General features: G+C 41.4%; 1 protein-coding gene across 11 annotated transcripts in view; it reads right to left on the bottom strand.

The window, feature by feature from the left end:
* AOPEP (aminopeptidase O (putative)) overlaps positions 1-21,690 on the bottom strand; it is a 325,938-nt gene that overhangs the window by 267,361 nt on the left and 36,887 nt on the right. For all 11 annotated transcript variants that reach the window (XM_026518708.4, XM_057305595.1, XM_048218337.2 and 8 more), the window contains one exon: positions 13,059-13,225. In XM_026518708.4, the coding sequence (XP_026374493.2) occupies positions 13,059-13,225 (167 nt within the window). The remainder of the gene's footprint in view (positions 1-13,058; positions 13,226-21,690) is intronic.

Genomic DNA, 21,690 nt, shown 5'->3' with positions numbered 1-21,690 from the left:
GGTGATCATGTCACAACACATACACATATCAAATCATGACACTGTATCCCCTAAACAATGTTATATGTCAATTATATCTCAATAAAGGGGGGGCAAGAATGAAACCGTGTACACAACAGGCTTTCTCCCTACAATTTGCATCGAAGTGTTGACCTGATTTTTGCTGTCCCTCCGGTTCTTGTACCATACACCTGGCACATGGGCAAGAGGACACTTGTGGAAACAGCAGGAACTGGAACCGCTTTCCAGACAGAAGAGTGCTAATGAAGTAAGGGGTATCTGTTAGATGGCTGCACAAAGTCACAGAGAGTGCCCAAATCACATCCTTGTCCCAGGGCCTTTACCAGAATGTCTGTATCCTAGAGGGGATGTGGGGAGGGCGTTAGAAGTCATAAAGAGATGTGGCGGGGAGAGGAATGACATCAATGTTTTTTTTCTTTTCTTTACTTTTCTTGTTTTTTTAAGGCGGAAACCTTAAATGACCTAAAGTTTGGGAGTAAGATAGCAAAAGTGGTAGCTGAACCTCAGTTAAGTCCAGCAAAAACATTTCATAACTGTCATTGCTCCCTTGTATTCTTATCCGAAGTTAAACAATGGAAAGAAAAGGATGGCGGGGGCGGGGGGGGGGGGAGGCATGTATTGAAAACATCACCCAAACCTATATTTTAAATGTTCAAGAAGATTTTCTTCTATTCTACCCTCGAGACTTTTCATTTTTTAAGATTCTTAAAGTTCCTCCACTTAGTAGAGCTCATTTGGAATAAACTGTTTCATACTTCAAGCTCTCACTGCAAAGAAAGTTTTCTAGGCTACCAAGTGACGGTTAAGCAGGGGTGGATCAATGGGCTGTGCCGAATAAGAACTGGCTAGGAACACACTTTCCAGAGACCCTGGTTGGACCCTTCATAGAAGCTCCCCAAAGCTGTCCAGCCCTGGGCTTCTTGCCCAACCCCGGGTGAATGTTGGAGCCACTGCTGTGACAACTGAATGCTTCCAGTTCTCTGGGGGAGGTTTTTACTAGTTTCTTACTATGAGGGCATGTCTGGTAGGAAAGCCTCATATGGGTTGTCTGTTAATGGATTATTCCACTGAGCCCAATCTTGCATGAAGACTGCCCACTGCCACAGGGAGCTAGGTGCTCAATGAATACCTGACCTCACCCTCAAATCCGACTGGGAAAAATACAAATAACGAGGTGGAATGCCTGCCCCGAGAAAGCAGAGCATGCATTCCAAAGACAAAGAGAAATAATTTCCGGATTATCTATTGTTTAGGATAAGCCTATTTGCAAAGAGAATTGATGAGAGCTTATTTCTTCTGAATATGTCCATTGATTGAGCTCCAGTTCTGGAATCTGACTGCCGGGGTTCAATTCCCGGAGCCACACTTACCAGTGTGGGCACATTGCTTAATCTCTCTATGCATCAATCTCCTCCTCTGTAACAAGGGAATAATCATAGTATCTGCCCCCTAGGATTATGTGAGGATTAAATTAGATAATATAGAGAGAAATCACTAGACATAGTAATTGGCACATAATAAGTGTTGAAGAAATGTTAACTGCTGTTGTCTTTACAACTCTCTCCCCCTGTTGCTTGGGCTGACTGTCTGGAGGCAGAGACAAAGAATGTTGAAGGTATGGCTGCCACATGTGCACCGAAGCCTGTGGCCTGATGAGGCCCACATATGGGGTTTAAGGTTGAATGGCATTAAAACGCAACGCATACAAAGCGATCCATTTAAAGGAGAATGACAGCCCAAAGGGGGCATCCTGTATGACTTCATATAGAATGGGCCATTTGGAGACTATTTAAATGGTGTTTACTTTAAATGAGCCATCCTCGATGAAATAGACAGTGAATGCCTGCATTTTCCTTTTTGATTCAATCCACTTGCCCTAGACTCCCTTGCTACACCAGCTGCAAAACAAAGAGAACACGCTGTACTTGAATTAACCCAGAGTTTTTCCTCTGCAAAGGCCAGAAGCCCATCACACCACTGGATGATTTCACGGCCAGGCCGGATTCATTAGCAAGACTAACAGGGAGGGGGGAGGTAGGAAGGGGCCCAAAGGAAGTGGCACTCCCTAACCGAGCAGGCTTGAGCAGCCACCCATCTCGCCTCCCTTCTGGGCCTCCTCAGAAAGTTCCTTAACAGCCCTACACCACCTTCTCAAATTGGAGCTTATTTAGGGTGGAAAATTCTTATACTCTGATTGTCTCACTAGTAAGACAGAGACATCATATCAAGTATTGTTCTTAAAATCACAATAGCAGCTGCTACAAGATCCGAATAGACATGTTCATGTCCAAAACAGGCCTGACATTTTCTTCAAAAAAAAAAAAAAAAAAAACACACAAGATAATTGTATTTTCTGTAGGTAGGTTAGGGATTTGAAATGGGTCACCTTTCAAATCATGACAGGCAGTTTAAAATTTAGTTTTGAAAATTCTTCTAACTAGAGAGTGTTAAAACAATTGCCTTAATTATTTTCTTATTTATCACCTTAAAAAAAAACCACAAAACTGTCCTATGAATAGTTTTGAAGATTCTATCTTCCAAGGGAGGAAGACTGATGAGGAAAAAGGAAGAACATAATGGAATCAGTCCGGGGGGGGGGGGGGGGGGGAGGGGGGACTTTTTCTGCCAAACCTGTGAAAAACTTTGCTAATTACTTGGGAATATCATTCTTATAAAAAGAAAAAAAATTTTAATATATTTTTTTAACTATTTCACAAATAGTAAATTAAATACAAAATGTATGGAAAGCCACTGTCCTATTCCTAGGGGAGTCTTAGAAATACTCACAAAACACATTGTAAAAATACAGCCACACCATCCACAACCACTCTGCTTCTACAGGGGCAAAAGCAGATTATTTATCTTTGCAAAGTTGAACATCTCACACAATTTTTTGTATGTAAAGAGTTAATGTTTTCACTGAAAATTAAAACAGGCACTTAAATTCTTCCTATTAAAAGCATTCACTTTATCTTTTAAATTCTTGCACTGTAGGCTAGACAAATAACATGAGGCATTTGGAAACATCGGATTGATACATGCTTTTACCGAACACATCAGATTTCTTTCCTCAATTCTTCTGTAGTCTCTGCTTTTTTCCTACCTCACCACCGACTCTTTCTCTCGCCACTCCTGAATTTCAGAGTTTCCGACCCTGCCACTCCATACATCAAGCTATTTCATGATTTTGGAATACCTTTCTATCGCAAATTCAAGATGCTTAATATGTACAGGAACATGTGTATGTAGGAAAATGTGTATTTATAAGTGTGTATAAATAGTCGCACCGTACACAATGTGCATGTTTTAACACATTCCGTGTATTTCTTATAATAATAGATACACGAAAAGGAGAGAAAGGTCCCGGTTTGGGTTGCTCTTCCTCCCTTGGCTTCCTTGCCCAGTGCTTGGGTCTTTCAGCAAACCTCAGCCCTTTCTCTTTCACTACTTTTTAGTTGCTGAGTCTCCACGTTCTGGTTTTAGGAGTTAGTGCCACTCTCTTGAAACCCGTGGCGTGACTGTCTTTCGTTAGTTCTTCTCTGCTGTTGCTCAAGGGCTGGAACTGGCACCAGAACAAAGGAGACAGTAAGAATGCTCTGGACTGGTATGCACCGGCACTGCCGAACCAGGGTCATGTGCCAAGTCATGCCACCGCTTCTCAAGCACCAATGCCACCCAGCCGGGCTTCGGCTTTCCTTCCCCGCAACATGGTACCGCCTGTGGCATAGGAGCCCCAGAAGAGAATGACCTTCAAGATCATTCTTGTGAACCAGGTGAAAGAGCGCCACCTACCGAACTGAGAACACAAGCGCCTCCCTCTGTAGGTTCTGAGGTTTTCCCTCATGGCTTATGAATGCCTAAAGGAATACCCTGCACCAGGCTTGTTCTTCCAAATCTCATGCACCATTCTGACCTGTGACACAGATTACCTGGTTCCCCTTAACCTTAAGTACCAGGTGGGTCAGCAAACCAGGCACCAAATCTTACTGCTCTAGACGGTCACAGGTACACTTTCAAACTTTACTCACAGGAGAAAATCCATGAATGCCAAGCCTGAGACAAAAATCCACAGCAGAAAGAATTGGAACACGCCTGCCAAAATCATCATTATCCAAAAGAAATCATGATGACTACCCGGATGCCAAATATGGTTAAGTGCAGCACGAGGAGGGCAAGCGAGAACTGGTCAAAAGCAAATCACAAACTGACAAAGATTTGGGAAGTGCCAGGGCCTGATGTGAGACCTTATGAGGAAGGTAACAGAGCAGAACACTGTCTCAACCACCAGTACCTTTCTAAAGAGAAAAGATGAAAGCATTCACTCCTACTCCTACCCCTTGAAACATAATGTATGTGTACTAGCCCAGAATAAAGTTTCCTCAGTTCTAGAAACAAGGAGCTTTCTCTACTTTGCATTCTCTCTTTGTGGTGAAAACTCTTAATCACAACCATTCCTAAATGTCTTTTACGTTACCATTTCCTCATACGTAATTCCTGCTTGCATACTGTGGGAGCAGTCTAAATAGAATTGCTCATTTTGAGCCATCAAGAGGGAAGAAAGTTGGCTTTCAAATGCACACAGGAGGGTCTGGACCCTGAAATCTTGGCTTTTTCCTGGAATTTCCCACACAAAGTCAAGAGAGTATGTCAGAGAGTTGGTCTATTGGGCAGGCCAGAGTAGCATTTTGCCCAGGATGAAGTAATGTCTACAGTCCCTTACTTTTGCACAGAAAAATGAAATCAGATACTATGTGAGGGCACATATAGTTTTTAACAACTTTCACTTGTTCATATGCTTCTTCTCTTACAGTTGTAAGGAGCTTAAGTTAGTTTTGTTCATTTACTTGAAGCTTTCCATGAAAAATATGTGGAATGTTTTATTTTTCTAGGAAGTAGGAATACACTATGAATTAGACCCTGCAAAAATAAAATAAAACTAAACAAAAGGATTGCCAAACAGGGAAAAACAAGAATGTAGTATGCCAGTTTTTTCTTTTAAAATCTATTGAACCTAGAGAAGAGGCATAAACTCTAAGCAGAAGCATAACTACAGAAATGACCCTGAAATCATTTTTGTTACTATTCAGTAGTGCTTTTAAATTCTCTTTCCATGAACGCATTACTTCTATCTGATTACACAGAACACATTTATTCAACCAAGTATCGAGCACCTGTTACATACAAAGCACTTTTTTGGGCGTGGGGTCTCTGTGCTTAATAGTCGAGCTACATTTCGGCAGGGAATATAGCCCGATGATAACACACAGGCTAACATTTCTGCCTGCCTGAATGAAATTATGCTAAGGAAGTTAGATAATAAAGGAGCCAAACAAGTCAATCTAAATCTATAGCTTTGACGTAGCCTTCTTGAAAACAAACAAAAAAAAAAAGGTTGGCGACTTCTGAGCTAGTAAAATTCTTATGATGGTCATCAAGCTACAATCTAAACCATTAGCCTTCTTTTTATAAACAGCTAGGAGGAATGACTTCCCTATGTAGCAAGGACTCGGAGGTCCCTCTTGTGATTTCTGTCCCCTGCCCAAGGGCTGCTGTCATTTCTGCTGCTGGTATCTGCCTCATTACATTATGCTGCTCCCAGGTGCCTTGCTTCTTTCGGGAAATCAGCTGGTGCCTGGCAAATGTGCTAAACATGCTGATGTGTCATTGTGATGGAAACTGTGACTTGTGGGTCGGTTTTCCGCTAGTGTTTTCAAGGAGAGCTCATCGTTTTAAAGGGCATTGTGCACAACAGAGGGAGGGCCTAGGAGACCAATCTACAATCTAGAAAACGTAACTTGGAAAGGAAGTAGTATCATTTTGTAGCCACATACCCTTATTCTCTAAGGAGCGCAGAGACATTTGGAGACATTACTCCATCCTCAGGGCAGCCATTTTGGGTCTGGCAAAGAGCTCTGTTAGTACTCTTTCCTGGTTGTCCTTTGAAAAACCCCAGCTGTGGACTGCAGGGGAACTGCAGTATTAGGCACAGAGTTTTTTCCTTGTCTAGCTCAATCCTCCCTCCGTTCGAATTGGTAAAGTCTGCTCCGTGATATCGCCTCAGTGTAAGTAGTGTGAATGGAAGCCCATGCTATCGCGTTAAGCGTAAGTGCTAGGGACGGAGGCGAATCACAATTACCATCTGCTTCATTACAACGCGGCCCTGAACTGGTAATTCTGAAAAAAAAGATCCACAGACGTAGTCCTGCAAGTATGAATATTTTCCATGGAAATTTTAATGTCAGTTCTTGTGTTAATTTTTTAAATAATCTTCAAATAGACAGACAATTGACAGATACCACAGGGGTCAGAAGGCTTTTTTTCTGTAAAGGGCTAGTTACTAAATATTTTAGGCTTTGCAGGCCATACAGTCTTTACTGCAACAGTTCAGCTCTGCCGTTGCAGCATGAAAGCAGCCATAGGCATTGGTCATGTTCCAATAAAACTTTATTTACAAAGACAGGCAGTGGGCCAGATTTTGCAAGCAGGATGGATCATCCAGATATAACTGAGTGCTACCAAACAATTTCAGAGTTCACATCTCCATTAGTGTATATGACTGCACAGGGACATGCAGCACTGCTTTAATTATTGAGAGACAATGAGAAAAGAACATAAGGATGTTGTTTTGGGTGAGTAAAGGCTAGATGACATCACAGTATGCTGTGTAAACAAAAGCTTTACAACACATGAAAGAAAGTGGTGGAGAACAAGATCATCACGTGGCTCAGGGTAGACAAGCCACCAGAATCTCAACAGAACCTTCATGAAGCTGTTAGCACTACATTCATATTGTGAGGGGCAATTATATTTCAGCCAAATATTAATCTTTACATTAAAATTGAGTTGCTTATTTGAATTTTATTGACTTAATAGTTTGGTCTATGTTTAATTTATATTTTATTTTGGCTTTATAGATGTGTAAGAGTTATTATATAATATTATTATATTATAATATGTAATATTATACATATAATATCTAACAGTTTATGCCTAGTCTTATATTTATACTTTCTAAAACATCATTCTAATACAAATAATTTAAGTGAATTCCAGTGAATCAGGAGATTTTCCCCCCCTCTGAAAAGATAAATAATGCCCAAGTTTGAGAAACTGCTAAACACAAGCCTTTACATTGGAACTGCAGGGCCATATCGTGAATGAGGAAGTATGCAGCCTTGGTGAGGTGGGGGTAGAAAGAGCCACATAGCATCCTGGGAAGTGTAGTCATCACAAGTAGACCACAACAGACAGCAATGGAGTCTGGAGGATTCAGGGTATCAGTGCCTCCTTGAGACTGTAGGGTTTCATATACTCAATCAATTCGGCATGTCATGGAACCAAGTAGGGAGGGTAGAAAAATATCCTATGTGAGTCCAGCAGAACTTCATTAGACAACTGACAAGGAGACACCATAGCCTGGATAAAGGAGCTGTCTGCTTCAGTAACCTCTCATGTGATGAACAGAGAGTGGGTTTCAGGCAGCACACAAGTGGGCAGTGACTGGAATGAAGGGAAATCCATAGACTTTATCCTGTCTGTTGGTACATACCAGAGAGGAAGGCCATGAACACTATATATATAAAAAAAAAAAAAAAAAAAAAAAAAAAAAAAAAAAAAAAACCTCAAAATAAAGGTCAAAGAAAACATTGTTCTAAGGACTCAGAGGAAGAACAAGCCTCAGAAATCAATTTACCACAGAAACGAAAATGAGCTTAGGAAACTAGCAGTGCCATTATGATACAAGAAGACATAACTACTATGAAAAAATAGTAAAAAGCTATGAGAAGACAACAGGCTGAGACAGTGTAACAGTAAGATCAAAAGACAACAAAGTAACAAGATAAAAAAGATGAGGAAGGATTGCAAGAAACTGTTACAGTAACGACTTAAATCTGTAATGTAATTACTAAAGAACAAAACGTCTCTTCAGAAAATCAGTGTTACAGAGTGTAAGTAAAAACTGAAAAGGCAAGCCATACAGACTGGGAGAATATATTTGCAAACATCTGACAGAGGGCTTGTATCTAGAGTATATAAAGTACAGTATATATATAAAGTATATACAATCTAATAATAAAACAACCTAAAAACCCACATTAAGTAAATGAGTGACTTGAGAGATGCTTTTTAAAGGAAGATATAAGAATGTACAAGAAGTACATGAAAAGTTGCTCACCATCATTAGCCATCAGAAAAATGCAAATTAAAACCACAAGGAGATAGTATTTTACACCCAGCTGGAGGGCTAAAATTAAAAGGACTGACAGCACCAAGTGTTTGCAAGGATGCACAGCAGCCAGACTCTCATACATTGCTAGTGGAATAGAAAATGATTCCATCACTTTGGAACTAGTTTGGCAGATACTTACAGAGTTAAAATATACATATGTGATCCAGCAATTGCACTCTTGGGGATTTACCCAAGAGAAATGAAAATCTGTATCTACAAAAAGACTTACACATGAATATTCACAGCATATTTTTTGTGATGGCCAAAAAACCCCTCAAATGTCCCTCAAGGTGAGCAGATTAAAAAACAAAAAAACAGGGGCGCCTGGGTGGCACAGCGGTTAAGCGTCTGCCTTCAGCTCAGGGCGTGATCCCAGCGTTATGGGATCGAGCCCCACATCAGGCTCCTCCACTGTGAGCCTGTTTCTTCCTCTCCCACTCCCCCTGCTTGTGTTCCCTCTCTCACTGGCTGTCTCTATCTCTGTTGAATAATAAAATCTTTTTTAAAAAATTGCAGTTTATTCATATAATAGGTGACTATTCATCAATTTCTTTACTTAAAAAAAAAAAAAAAAACTTTAAGTATACTCTACCCCAACATGGGGCTCAAACTTACAACCCTGAAATCAGAATCACGTGCTGAGCCAGCTAAATCCCCCATCATTTTTTTTAAAAAAAGAGAATAAACTATTGTCACATGTAACAATACAGACGCATGTCACAAACATGTAAAGCCAAAGAAGCCTGACACAAAAAAGCACACACAGAATAACTCCATTTGTATGACTCCATAGGAGAGGTAAAAGTAATCTACAGATAGAGCATTCAGATCAGTGGTTGACTGATACGGAGTTAGGGACAGACGGCAGAGGCACAAGGAATTTCCAGGGTACCAAACATAGTCTACATCTTCATAAGGGTGCTGATTAATTACATAGGTGTATATATTTGTCGAACCTCATGAACAAGGCTTAAACTGTGTGCATTTTATCAGATATAAGTTATATTTTAATAAAGTTGATTTTTTAAAAATGGTACCCACAACTATCTACATCCTAGGAAGTTTTGAATTACATAAATTGAAAAAAAGTTCTACGAGTCTCTAGGCAGGAAAATCAGACTACTTTCAAAAAATTTTTAAAAAATTGATATCAGATTTCTCCTCAGAAATACTAAGGGATGATAAAGAAAACATTTACAATCAATTTAAGAGGGAAAAAAGTCCTAAGAATTTTATACCTAGCCAAGGATTGTTCATAACTAAATATAACAAAAAGCCAACCTAAATAGGGGAGGGCTCAGAAAATATACCACAGGGGTGCCTGGGTGGCACAGCGGTTAAGCTCCTGCCTTCGGCTCAGGGCGTGATCCCAGCGTTATGGGATCAAGCCCCACATCAGGCTCTTCAGCTATGAGCCTGCTTCTTCCTCTCCCGCTCCCCCTGCTTGTGTTCCCTCTCTCGCTGGCTGTCTCTATCTCTGTCAAATAAATAAATAAAAATCTTTAAAAAAAAAAAAAAGAAAAAGAAAATATACCACATATCCACCCTTCCAGGAAAAAAATATTGGGGCGCCTTGGTGGCTCAGTTGGTTGAGCGTCTGACTCTTGATTTTGGCTCAGGTCATGATCTCAGGGTTGTGAGATCAAACCCCATGTTGGGCTCCATGCGGGGCATGGAGGATGCTTGGGATTCTCTCTTCCCCTTTCCTTCTAGCCCTTCCCTCCCCCTAAAATTACATATATATATATATGCCATTTCCCAGCTGAGAGATGATTCAAACTTAAGGGCTCAAAAATAAAGAAAGTCTAAGTACTTATTAAAAATACGATTTGAAACTGAATGAAAATATAAAACAGTAATTGTAATTCCTAGAAGAGAAGATATAAGATGAAAACAAAGTATAAAAACAATATCAGTCCCAAGCCACAAACTGTATTAATTAAAACTTGGGAATGTGGGTGAGGGAAGATGAGAGAAGTAAATGCCCATTAAATTTATTATTTGATTTTAAGCGAAGTCAAGAGCTATCGGTTAACTAACTTGTGAAACAGCCATTTATGGAATACTCTAGTCATAAAAATAATGAGGAAGCTCTTTATTATGTTCAGATATGAAATTAGCTATAAGATAAGTTTACTCTAAAGGAGGAAACAAAATACAAAAACAATGTGTATAGCATGTTACAATTTGTGCAACAAAAAAGGAAAAACTTGGGGCGCCTGGGTGGCACAGCAGTTAAGCGTCTGCCTTCAGCTCAGGGCGTGATCCCGGCGTTCTGGGATCGAGCCCCACATCAGGCTCCTCCGCTGGGAGCCTGCTTCTTCCTCTCCCGCTCCCCCTGCTTGTGTTCCCTCTCTCGCTGGCTGTCTCTCTCTCTGTCAAATAAATAAATAAAATCTTTAAAAAAAAAAAAAAGGAAAAACTATACACAAAAGAAATTGGTCACCTTGATTGCTTTGAGGGGGCAGTTTCTGGGTAGCTGGAAATTAGGAGCAAAAAGAAGACTTTACTGCCCTTTCTTGTCCTTTGCTCATTTGTAAAGAAGCCATGTATTTGTGACCAATTTTTTAAAAATAACATTTTTAAATGTATTACTTGTTTTGTCTTGACTTTGAAAATCAAGTTAACACTCACTGAAGACTCCAGTACATGCGTAAATTCAGTTTCTGATAAAGGAGATATCACAAATCAAGAGTATACTTCTCAAGATGAGCACTAAGTAATGAACAGAACTGCCGAGTCACTGGACTGAACACCTGAAAGTAATATAACAGTTATCCTAGCCATGCTGGAATTAAAATTAAAAACTTAATTTTAAAAAAGGAGATACTACAAGACAGCAATGATCTAATAAATGATCTTGGAGCAACTGGTTTCCTATTTGGGGAAGAAAAAAAAAGTTTAGTACTCATTTCACAACCCTAACCAGAATAAACTGCCAACAGATTAAGAGATAAATTAAGAGATTAAGATTAAGAGATAAAATTGTAAGATAAATTACAAAAATTGAACTAAAACTTAAATAAAAGTATTAGAACAAAACAGGTGAATCTCAGAGCAGCAAAAGACTCCAAGAGAAATTTGACAGATTTGACTACATAAAAATTAAAATCTCCTATAGATGAAAAACATTACATGAAATTAAAAGGCATACTATAAACTGGGAACAATACTTTCCACAAACATCATAAGAGATTAATATCTTTATTTTATTTTATTCTTTTATATAGGAGACTAGCTTACAGATTTACTTAATGTAAGTCGGTAACAAGGGGAGCCCTGGGAAGGAAACGAAAACCCGAAGAAACCAGTGCACTTTTCTGCTGCCTTTAATGAAGAATGGAGGGTCAACTCAGGAACAGCCAGAGGGAAAGAGACGAGTAGGAGAAGGTATGTGCGGGGCTCGGAGCTTCCATGCTTTCTCCCAGCATCTGCACATTTACCAACCCAGAAGCTCCAGTATCTTTATTTTTTTAAAGAGCCAATCAAATTAAAACATGAAACACACTTCTGAAAGCCTCACTAAGGCCTCAGTATAAAAACGGGCAAAGTAAGTGAAGAGTTAATGAGAACAGTTAAGAAACACTGGAGGACAAGTGGAACCTCACTGATAATCAAAATAATCGAATTAAAGAGAGACCTTCTCTGGTGGAACAGACAGGTGACGCTCCTGGTAACTCCTCATAGCTACTCACGGGAGTGTAAATTGGAACCTTTCTGGAAAATAACTTGAGAAATGTACTAACAACCTTAAACATGTTCAAAACCTTTGACTCAGTATTTTTCATTTTATATAAACTAGCCACTCAGGAATTTAATGCAATATAATAGGGGAAAAAAACTCTGGAAACAATAAAAATGTATAATAATAGGGAAATATCATATAAAATCTGATACACTCATACAACAAAATTATTATGCAGACAATAAAATCATATTTTTGAAAAATACACAGTGACCTAGAAAACATTCAAGATATACTAAGAGTGAAATAAGTGCAATATAAAACTGTTATATGCTAGGATGACTGTTTTGAAATGATAACATGTAGTACGCATATGGATTTTAAATACTGGAGGGAAATGAAGCAAAATGTTAGCAACCATTTTCTCTAAAATTATTTTTTTATTATTTTTGCTTCTCGATAAATGTTAAAGTTTCCATAATAAGTACATGGGAGAAGACACATTATTTTAAATGAAGAAATAACACAACCAGAAAAATTTTACCTGGAGTTAATGCACTCTGATCTCAACTGAAAAAGTTAATTATTGCAATAAGCAAGTGATTTGCAGACAAAACCTTGATGCATTGACACTTGCCTTCCATCTTTCTTACACACCTCTGGTTCAGAGCCAAATGGGCAAGTAGTGTGCAGAACAGATGCCTTAGGAGGACAACTTCAGCGGGCCAGCCAACAGGAGCTCTATTGCCCGGCACAGGGAATACCCTTACTGAACTACAGGCAAGTCAACTGTAACGAACGATGTTTCCATGACACACTTGCTGGCCCCAAAGTCTTCAACCAGGACCACCCACTTAAGGCCCACAAACCACCAGGTGAAAGCAACTCCTAAAATAACCTAGGAATTGATAACTCTGGCATGAAGAGCCCCCATGCCATGTCCAGACTCCCAAGTACCCCTCCCCATCCCCTGCTAGTTTCTCTGGCAAAATGTTTTTAGTATGTTCATTCCAACCCAACTCATAAAGGAGCTCTTTAAAGTTGAGAAAAACATTGCGTATTGGATCCCTGGGTCCACCATGTGTGCACTACAGAAAGAAGCACAGAACACATGTACAGTACCTTCCCGAAGCTGTGTTGGCTTGGCAGAATTTTCCCCACTCATTAAAACAACAAAAGATGCAGCTGCTCGAACTGTAGCCTGCCATGTTGACATGGCAACGGGTGGCTCCTGGCATGGAAAAAGGGCCCTGTTGTTTATGGGAGATCCCATAGTATAAACACATGGCCTGCATAAGAAAGACAAAGAAACAAAAGGGGGGAATCTTTAAATGAGTTGTCACTTTTCTCACCACCATGGTAGTGAAGGTTAAGTTGAGCTTTCAAAGAGAAAACATTTGAGGCTTTGTAGTTGACTGATTTCAAAGCATTTTGAACTGAAACTGCCAAGGGCTGGCTATGTGAATAGCCGAGTAGTAATTTCTCCCAAATGAATTACTTAAATATGTAAAGAGTTTTTTTTTTTTAAAGGGAAAAATATTTTTTTGGATAAAGTTTTAAATACTAGTCTGCCAATTTTAAATTTATACTACCCTTGCCCCTCCCCTTAGGCCCTTACACCTTCAAAAGAAAAAAAGCTTGAGAGACATTCTTACAAACCTTTTGGAAAACATTCTGGAAAAGAAAATATGTTTGGAGATCACCGAGATATTAATGTTTGGAAAAACAAGCTGGTGGTCTCAAATCCAGTTGCTGGCGGGCAGATATCCCCAATCTTGGAAACCACCATCTCAAATGGAACCCTTGTGGGAATCCTTGTGTGGAGGCCAAGAACAGGGGCTGGCATATAAACAGGACTGTAGGTCACAACAACTGGGCTTGTGATGGGAAAGCCAAGTGTGGAGTCATTACAAAGTGAGTGTAGGAAACCAAAGTATGACGTTAGGGCTCGTTCTGCTACAATTAAAAATTACAAACCCACCCATACCGAGAATGATCCTTCCCATGATTAAGTCAGAAGACAGCGATGGAAAAGATCTATAAGATCAAAAGAATCTATTCTTTTGACACCAAAGGTTGAAGGCACAAGAGTGACCCGCAGGAAAATGTCTTAAGAAAATGTCTCCACTTTTTGCTTTTCAGGAATTATGACAAATATGATATAGTTTTAATCAGCTTGATTTATAGAGTAAATGAATAAAGCAGAGCACTAACTCTCTTGGGTAAACTGCTTTTCCTTTTTCATTAGCATCATTATTGTGTTCCTACAATGTGCAGGAACACACAGAATGCTGGTTCTACTTCATCAGTCAGGGCCCAGTAAGGAAAAGACACACCGGTCTGGACCTTAACAAAGAGAGGTGATTTAACATAGGGGACTGGCGATCCAAGTGACAGAAGAGCTGAGAAGCCAAATGGGCGAAAGTGAGGCAACCCAGGGATAGCTGCTGTGAGTCCTCTGGTTGAAGGAACTGGCAATCCTGGGACCTAAGGGGTTGCAGCGGCAGGGGAGTCATCTGGCAGAAGCCAGAGTCACCGTGGGGACTGTCCAGTGGGTGCTGGGACCAGAGGAAACTCAGTCACTGCTGGAGATATCAAAAGAAACAGGGAGGGAGGAAGAAATACCTTGTTTCTCACCAACTCCTGCTCTCAAATTTTCCCCCACTGCCCTCCATGGGCCAAACTTAGTAGGAAGCAGAAGACAGGGGACCTGGGAAATGAGATTCCTTGTCATCCAGAGATCACAACAAGAGCGGAAACTAGACCTCAGAGCAAACAGGCCGTTGCAGTCCACCTACCCTAGCAGTGTACATGCCATGATAATTCGCAAGTCTACCACGGGGCAGGGAAAGATGAGAGATTCAGGACACTGCAGCAGCCCTGGCTGACTTATTAAATGACTTGACCTGTCTGAGTCACACATTCAAATGGGGATAGGGGGCAGAGAGCAGACCTCTATTCTGGGCCATAAACCTATCATTCTGATCCCAAGATTATAAATCTAAGAACAAAGGTAAATTTTCATAGAAGGCCCAGAATCTCCCACCAATGAGTTCTCAACTCTCACCTTGGTCCCCTTGGTCCTTTGGTCAATTGACTTAATCTTGGTTAAGATTAAGTGCAGCCTCAGGCTGTTGAGAGCCCAGATGTCCATGACAGATGAATCGATAAAGAAGATGTGGTATATATATATATATATACATACACACAATAGAATATTGTGAAGCCATCAAAAAAATGAAATCTTGCCATTTGGATGGAACTAGAGGGTATTATACTAAGCGAAATAAGTCAATCACAGAAAGACAATTATCATCTGATCTCACTGATACGTGGAATTTGAGAAAGAAGGCAGAGGATCATAGGGGAAGACAGGAAAAACGAAACAAGACGAAACCAGAAAGGGAGACAAACCATAAGAGACTCTTGATCTCAGGAAACAAACTGAGGGTTACTGGAGTGGAAGGGGGTGGGAGGGATGGGGTGGCTGGGTGATGGACATTGGAGAGAGTTATGTGTCGTGGTGAGCACTGTGTATTGTGTAAGACTGATGAACCACAGACTTGTACCCCTGAAACAAAGAATACATTTTATGTTAATAGTTAAAAATTTAAAAAAAAAAAAAAAAACCTAATGAGGAAGCTTGCTAGGGTTGCTTCCTCCTAGGTGGGGCTGGTAGTGGTGGGTGCATGATGGGAGGGGTGCTGTAGCAGCTCAAGTAATTAAGGTATGTGTACTTCAGAAAATTCTACCTAGTAGGTGTTTTGCTTTTCCTCCAAAAGCCCATCTTAGAGAAGGATCTCAAGGAGGAGAAAGTATCATCAGTGGAAACAGGGTGTATTCCCATTGGCCAAATGGCAGGTGTAACTCCCGCTTCCTGTGACAAGGCAGAGGCTGAGAATCAAGGATTTCTTTCTCACTGAAGCAGAATGGATCCCACAGCTTTTCTCAGTTCAAGAGTTCTACTTCCAATCTAAGTAGCCACCTCTGATCTACGTAGACTTGGTGGAGTTAAACTATTTATACTTACAAGGAAGTTGCATCTTCTTGCCTAGATAGAGATTTCCTAAGACTTTCTCTACCACAGGAAAAAAGGGGAGCTGAGCTCATATCAAGGTCTTAAATCCTAGTGGTGTGGGGAACAAAGGCAGGAGGAAATGTAGATTAAATTAAACGTCCTTATAACCTGCAGCCCACTACAAATACTGGAGGCAGGCAGAGTAGGGTATATGTTAATGCTTTGCTAGAGCGGAAAAACAACCTTTGCTTGACAATAGCTAGGCCTACAGGATCCTGTGAGTCTTCTTTAGCATATGAAAGTCCTTTTGGAAAGTACCTTTGTCTTTAATTCCTCCAACTTCAAGTATATAATCTACCCAAGGGCAGGCTTTTCTTTTTTTTTTTTTAATTTATTTATTTTTTAATGATTTTTTATTATATTATGTTAGTCACCATACCAAGTGCAGGCCCAGGGTCTTAGTCCTGTGCTTTTTTTTTTTTTTTCTTTAATTTTAAGGGGTGGGGCGAGGGAGAGGGAGAGAAACTCAAGCAAACTCTGCACTGAGCCTGATGCAGGGCTGATCCCAGCACCCTGAGGTCAGACCTGGGCTGAAACCAGGAGTCGGACACTTAACCAACTGCGTCACCCAGACACTCCCTATACCCATCCTGTAATAAAACCACCTTTTTGCACCAAAGAGGTCTCCAGAATTCATTGACCGTTGGCTCTGAAACCCACATTTCCACATCACTAGGGTGCTTAGGTCAAGTCTGAAAGCACCTGTGCTCTCTTGCTGTTGTGCTCAGCACCTGATTTCTGTAAGGTGACTCTGGTATTACAGATCCCCCCTTCCCTGCACAGGGAATGAATCCTCCCTGAAAGACTGGCTTGGCAAGAGGTTTGCTCTCCTCCCTATAAAGTTGTATTCGGCCTGTGCCCTTAGGTATGTGGTCCCCAAGGCTTCCCCCATCAGCCTCCTCTTCCAGTCAGATTTAAGATGAGGTCGTATCTGAGAAACATTGCAGAGGAAGAATTAGATAGACTTGTGAGTTGCTGAAGGAGAGGGAGAAGAAAAGCCTCTCTGAGGCAGTTGGCTTCTAAGTCGGCCCCCAATGCCCCCTACCTCCTGGTACTCATATCCTTATGGAGTACCCTCCCACACTGTACCAGGTTGGTCTGTGTGACCAATAGGATACGGCAGAAGAGATGTTGCTTCTAAGCACAGAGAATTTAAAAATCTGTGCCTTTCATTTTTGGGGTTCTTCTCTTTCTCTATCACTTGCTCTGGGGGGAATTCAGCTGCCATGTCAAGACAGTACTCAAATAGGCTATGGAGGGACCCATGTGCTAGAAACACAGACCTCTGGCCCAATGACTGTGGCCTGTCAACAACCATGCAAATGCATCTGGAAGAGAATCTTCCAGCTGCTGTTAAGCCGCGAGATGCCTGTGGCCCTGACAGATAGCTGACAGCAACCTTGTAAGAGATCCTGAGCCAGAACCACCCAAGTTAAGTTGTTCCTGGATTCTTAAGCCTCAGAAACCATGTGAGATAATAAATGTTTGTTCTTTTAAGATATTTAAGTTTGGGGCCATTTTTATGCAGCAATAGATAACAGAATTTTCTCAGGTTTCTGGCTCAGGTGATAAGATGGATTGCGAAGCAATTAAAGAAGAAAGTCAAGATGACAAGCAAGGTCACAGGAAGGGACAAGGGAGAAGGAGAGTCCCTATTTAATCTGCGCATACAGGGCTCTGCACACCCTATGGCAGAGGGCACTTGTATGGACACAGAGATCATGATTTTCTAAAGCACACACAGTATAGTGTTCGGCAATGGGACTGAGTGTCTGAAATCAGACCGATCATAGACAATTGAGGAATGATGGGTTTATGACCTAAGCATGGATGCTGCCAGCAGATTTGAGTCTGGATGCCCCCCACAAATCAGGGAGTGTGTGTGGGAAGAAATTCTCCCATTGACTGGATATTTAAAAAGAACGCACCATCCTTTCCTCTCCCATTCTCGATTATTTCCCCTCTAAGTGGTCTAGTTCTAGATATTTTGCTCTAGAGTTCTGTCCTGACCCTCCCTGGCATCCTTCAAAGGCTCCACCAGATTGTCCCTGGGCACCTGACTTCTCCCACCATGGGGATTAGTTACCTGGCCAGGCCCCCAAGAAACTGTCACCTCCCACCCCCTTACTGTCCTCATGATTCTCTTCTGCTACCTCCTCTTTACACTGCTGGGGCATCCTTGCCGCTAAAATCTGTGTGTTTTCTTTCTCGCTGTCTGTAGAGGCCGCTTTTAGGCAAGAGGCTGGAGCAATGGAATGCAGAGCAAAGCAAAAGGGCCCCCCAGTGACCGCCTGGCTGAACACAAACAGGCCCATTGGGCCACACCTCAAAATATCCATAAACTCTAACCTAATGAACCAAAGGGCTACTTACAACCAGGCACAGGTACCAAAAAATGGAAAATTCCATACATCTCCATACCTCCTTATCTTCCCCCTTTAAGTACAGCCCCCACCCACCAAGTCCTGGCAGATGTCTCTGCTTTGCGGTCCTGCCTGCCTCACCCTTGTAGTGTAGTCAATAAACTTCTTTCTCCTTTGTTCTGCATCAGGGGAATCCTGTCACCACCTGCACCGCTGGCCCCCACCCGATAAGGACGCCCCACATTTGGGGCCCCCCATCTGAATGGGAGAGGCACCGCACTTGCCTCTGGTGTCCAGAGCTGTAACTCTGAAAGGGTAAAAGCCCCATCCATAAATACAGCCACGTCGGATACAAAACTCAATCGCTTTCTCATTGGAATGTTTTCACAAATAGGAAAATCATCACCTAGGCAAAATTTCTTGAAAGCACAAATTATCTTCGAGCTCCTAGCCTACTCCTTTCTTGGCCTTTTCCTCTTTCTCAGTTGCAGCTTCCTCCTTCCTTCCCAACAAGCTCACACCAAGCACCAATGACTTCATAGGCAATGGCCTTTGGAGCTTTTACAACCTGAAATCCTTACACATGTCGCACATTTTAGTGCAAACATCTAAAACGATGTAAAGTTAAATGACTGTATTTTCAACAGAGATGAAAACGTTAACCTCTGGATAAAACTCTAGTAGTGGAATGTGGGGCATCTGACAAAAAAGTGGAGAATGGGTGAACATAGGGACTTCACTGATTCATGAAAATCATACTCCCCACGGGGTGATTCAAGAGTCAAGATGGCGCCCATCATGCACACCTACAAATGAGAACTACAGAGAGCTGATTTCCTGTCCCCCACACCCTGGGCCCCAAGAGGGGAGGAAAATTTATGCGCATTTATAAATATGCTCTGCAGCTATCTGGATGTGCAATCACTGAAATAAATGCAGCTGTGTTTATTCAACATGCACAGCCTTGCACCTTGGCCATGTTGCTAAAACGCTCATGGGACAGATGTGCAGGCGCCAGCCTCCAATGCTTGTAACTTCATTATTTCCAGACTCACTAATTCCTTCCAGCACACATAGGAAGACTCTCTCACACCAAGGCTCATCCCATATGCCCTGGGATAGCTACCCAATGAAAGGCTCCCTGGGGAGCCCAGTTAAACTGCATAGGAGTTGTGGGGGCGGGGAGGAGGACACTGAAAATCAGAAAGAAAATCGTAAGACAGTGCGAGAGCAGACCCATGACTTGCTGCCATTAAAGAACTTCTGAATTGAGCAAGAACTTGCCAGAATGGCTACCACCTCAGCTTGATACATGTTTGCGTGTTTGTGGAGTGGTTAAACAAGGGTGAGATACACTAACTATGCTGCTTTGGTCTGAATGTGTCCCCCTCAAATTCCTCTGTTGAAATCCTAATGCCCGTGTGACTGTTGGGATTAGGAGACAGGCCCTTTGGGAGGTGCTTAGGTCACATGAGAATGAGGCTCTTATGAATAAGATTGATGCCCTTATAGAAGAAGCCCAACAGAGCTCCTTAGCCCCTTGCCGCGTGTGAGGACGCAGCCAAAAGTCAACAGTCTGCAACCCAGAAGAGGGATTTCATCAGAGCCTGACCACACTGGCACCCTGATCTTGAACTTCCAGCCTCCAAAACAGTAAGTAATAAATTTGTGGTATTTTGTCATTGTAGCCCAAATGGACTAAGACACACACCTTCCAAGGTAAGAGGTCAGTGAACACTCACATGCTTGCTCATTTTCTTAAAGAGCATCCACAAAGGAAAACTTGTAGGGGATTGATTCCAAAATATATTTTATTTCTCTTCGGCTGACAACTACATGCATTTGTCTTTTTGCAGTCAGTGTGAAAAGGGGGTTTTTCTTAATTTAAAAAACGTTTCAAGTTCCACCACTTTCCATAAAACCACCCATTTCAGAGACTTGGTACCACCATTCAGTGACTGGGGAGAGGGCTGCCTTAGGAGAAGCAGGCAGGAGATGATGAGATGAGCCAGTGTGGCTTGTTGGGATTTTTCCCACAATGAAGGACTGTCGCCAGGGGGCCAAAGATGTGACAGTTCTGTGAGTCCAATTCTTTTAGAAAACCTGCCAGGGTTACAAAGTCTTCAGGACTCCTCCTTACCATCTCTTCCCCTTCCTGCACCTGATCTTTTGTAAGACTCCATGTTCTCATTAAACCCGAGTTATAAGCAAGCAACCCTCTTGCTTTCTTATGCCACTAAAACCAAGAGGCAGACTACTAAAATAGGAAATGTCAACTATGACTCACTCTCTCCCCCCAGCTCTACACACACACCTTCCTTATTATATTCTCCTTCATGGCACAATTACCAAAAGTGGGATCCTTCAATCATACTGGACATATGGCAGGTGCAAGGAGAATGCTGCTTTGACTCAGATTTTGTGTACAAAATGAACTGGACTGAATGGAAGTGGCTTTGAGTCAGAAATTCACCACTTCTCAGCGCAAGTGTTTTGGGTACAAATCAGGCAAGCTGTTTATAAAAGCAAAGACATCATTTCTCATTTGGAAGTCTCACTTGGAGATCCTAAGATGAAATCTCTTTTTAACACACAAAAAACTTAAGCTCCAGAGATGTAGAAGGCCTTATCTGAAGTCACACAGCTAATGGACAGCACAGCTCAGACGAGTATTCTGGTCTCCTGGCTCTCACTTTCCAGGTTCTTTCCAACATACTATGCGCTTTGGTTATGTCACTGTGATTTGTTATGTTCTGTTGATGTTTGGTTATTCAGGGTTTTTCTGTTTGGTGAGTCACTTGGGTTACTTGTGTAAATTAAGACAGTCCATCACTGCCTTTTGTCCTGTGACTCACCTGGGATCCTGGTAAATAGAGATAGATCTAGAATGTCAGCAAGGGGAGAAATGGCTACTTTAGTAGAACCCTTCCAAACATTTTCAAGGTTGGGATTATCAATTCCTCCTGTAATCTTACAATGATATTATAGCATTAATGTGTATTTCCACTTCAGTTCTCATGCATTTTGTATTGGTTTCTTGAAGTAGAAAAGAAAAAAAAAAGGATTAACTGTGGAAATGCTCCTTTTAGACCTGAAATCTCTTCCCAAAGATCTCCTGCTCATTCTTTTCAAACTGTCCTTTATAGCAAAATATTAAACGATGAACTATTTTTGTGGGGGAAGAAAAAACATGTTTTAACATCTGGTTTTGATGTCAAACTAAAAATACTCCAAAAGTCTACATCTTCCTTGGTCCAACAGCGAAGTAATAAACATAAGAAAGAAAAATTATTCTCTTTAGTATTTTGCCAAC

This window comes from Ursus arctos, unplaced genomic scaffold, assembly GCF_023065955.2.
Source record: "Ursus arctos isolate Adak ecotype North America unplaced genomic scaffold, UrsArc2.0 scaffold_33, whole genome shotgun sequence".
NCBI classification, from domain to species: Eukaryota; Metazoa; Chordata; class Mammalia; order Carnivora; family Ursidae; genus Ursus; species Ursus arctos.
Note: the sequence above shows the minus strand (reverse complement) of the source record. Positions and strands in the feature narration are given on the sequence as shown.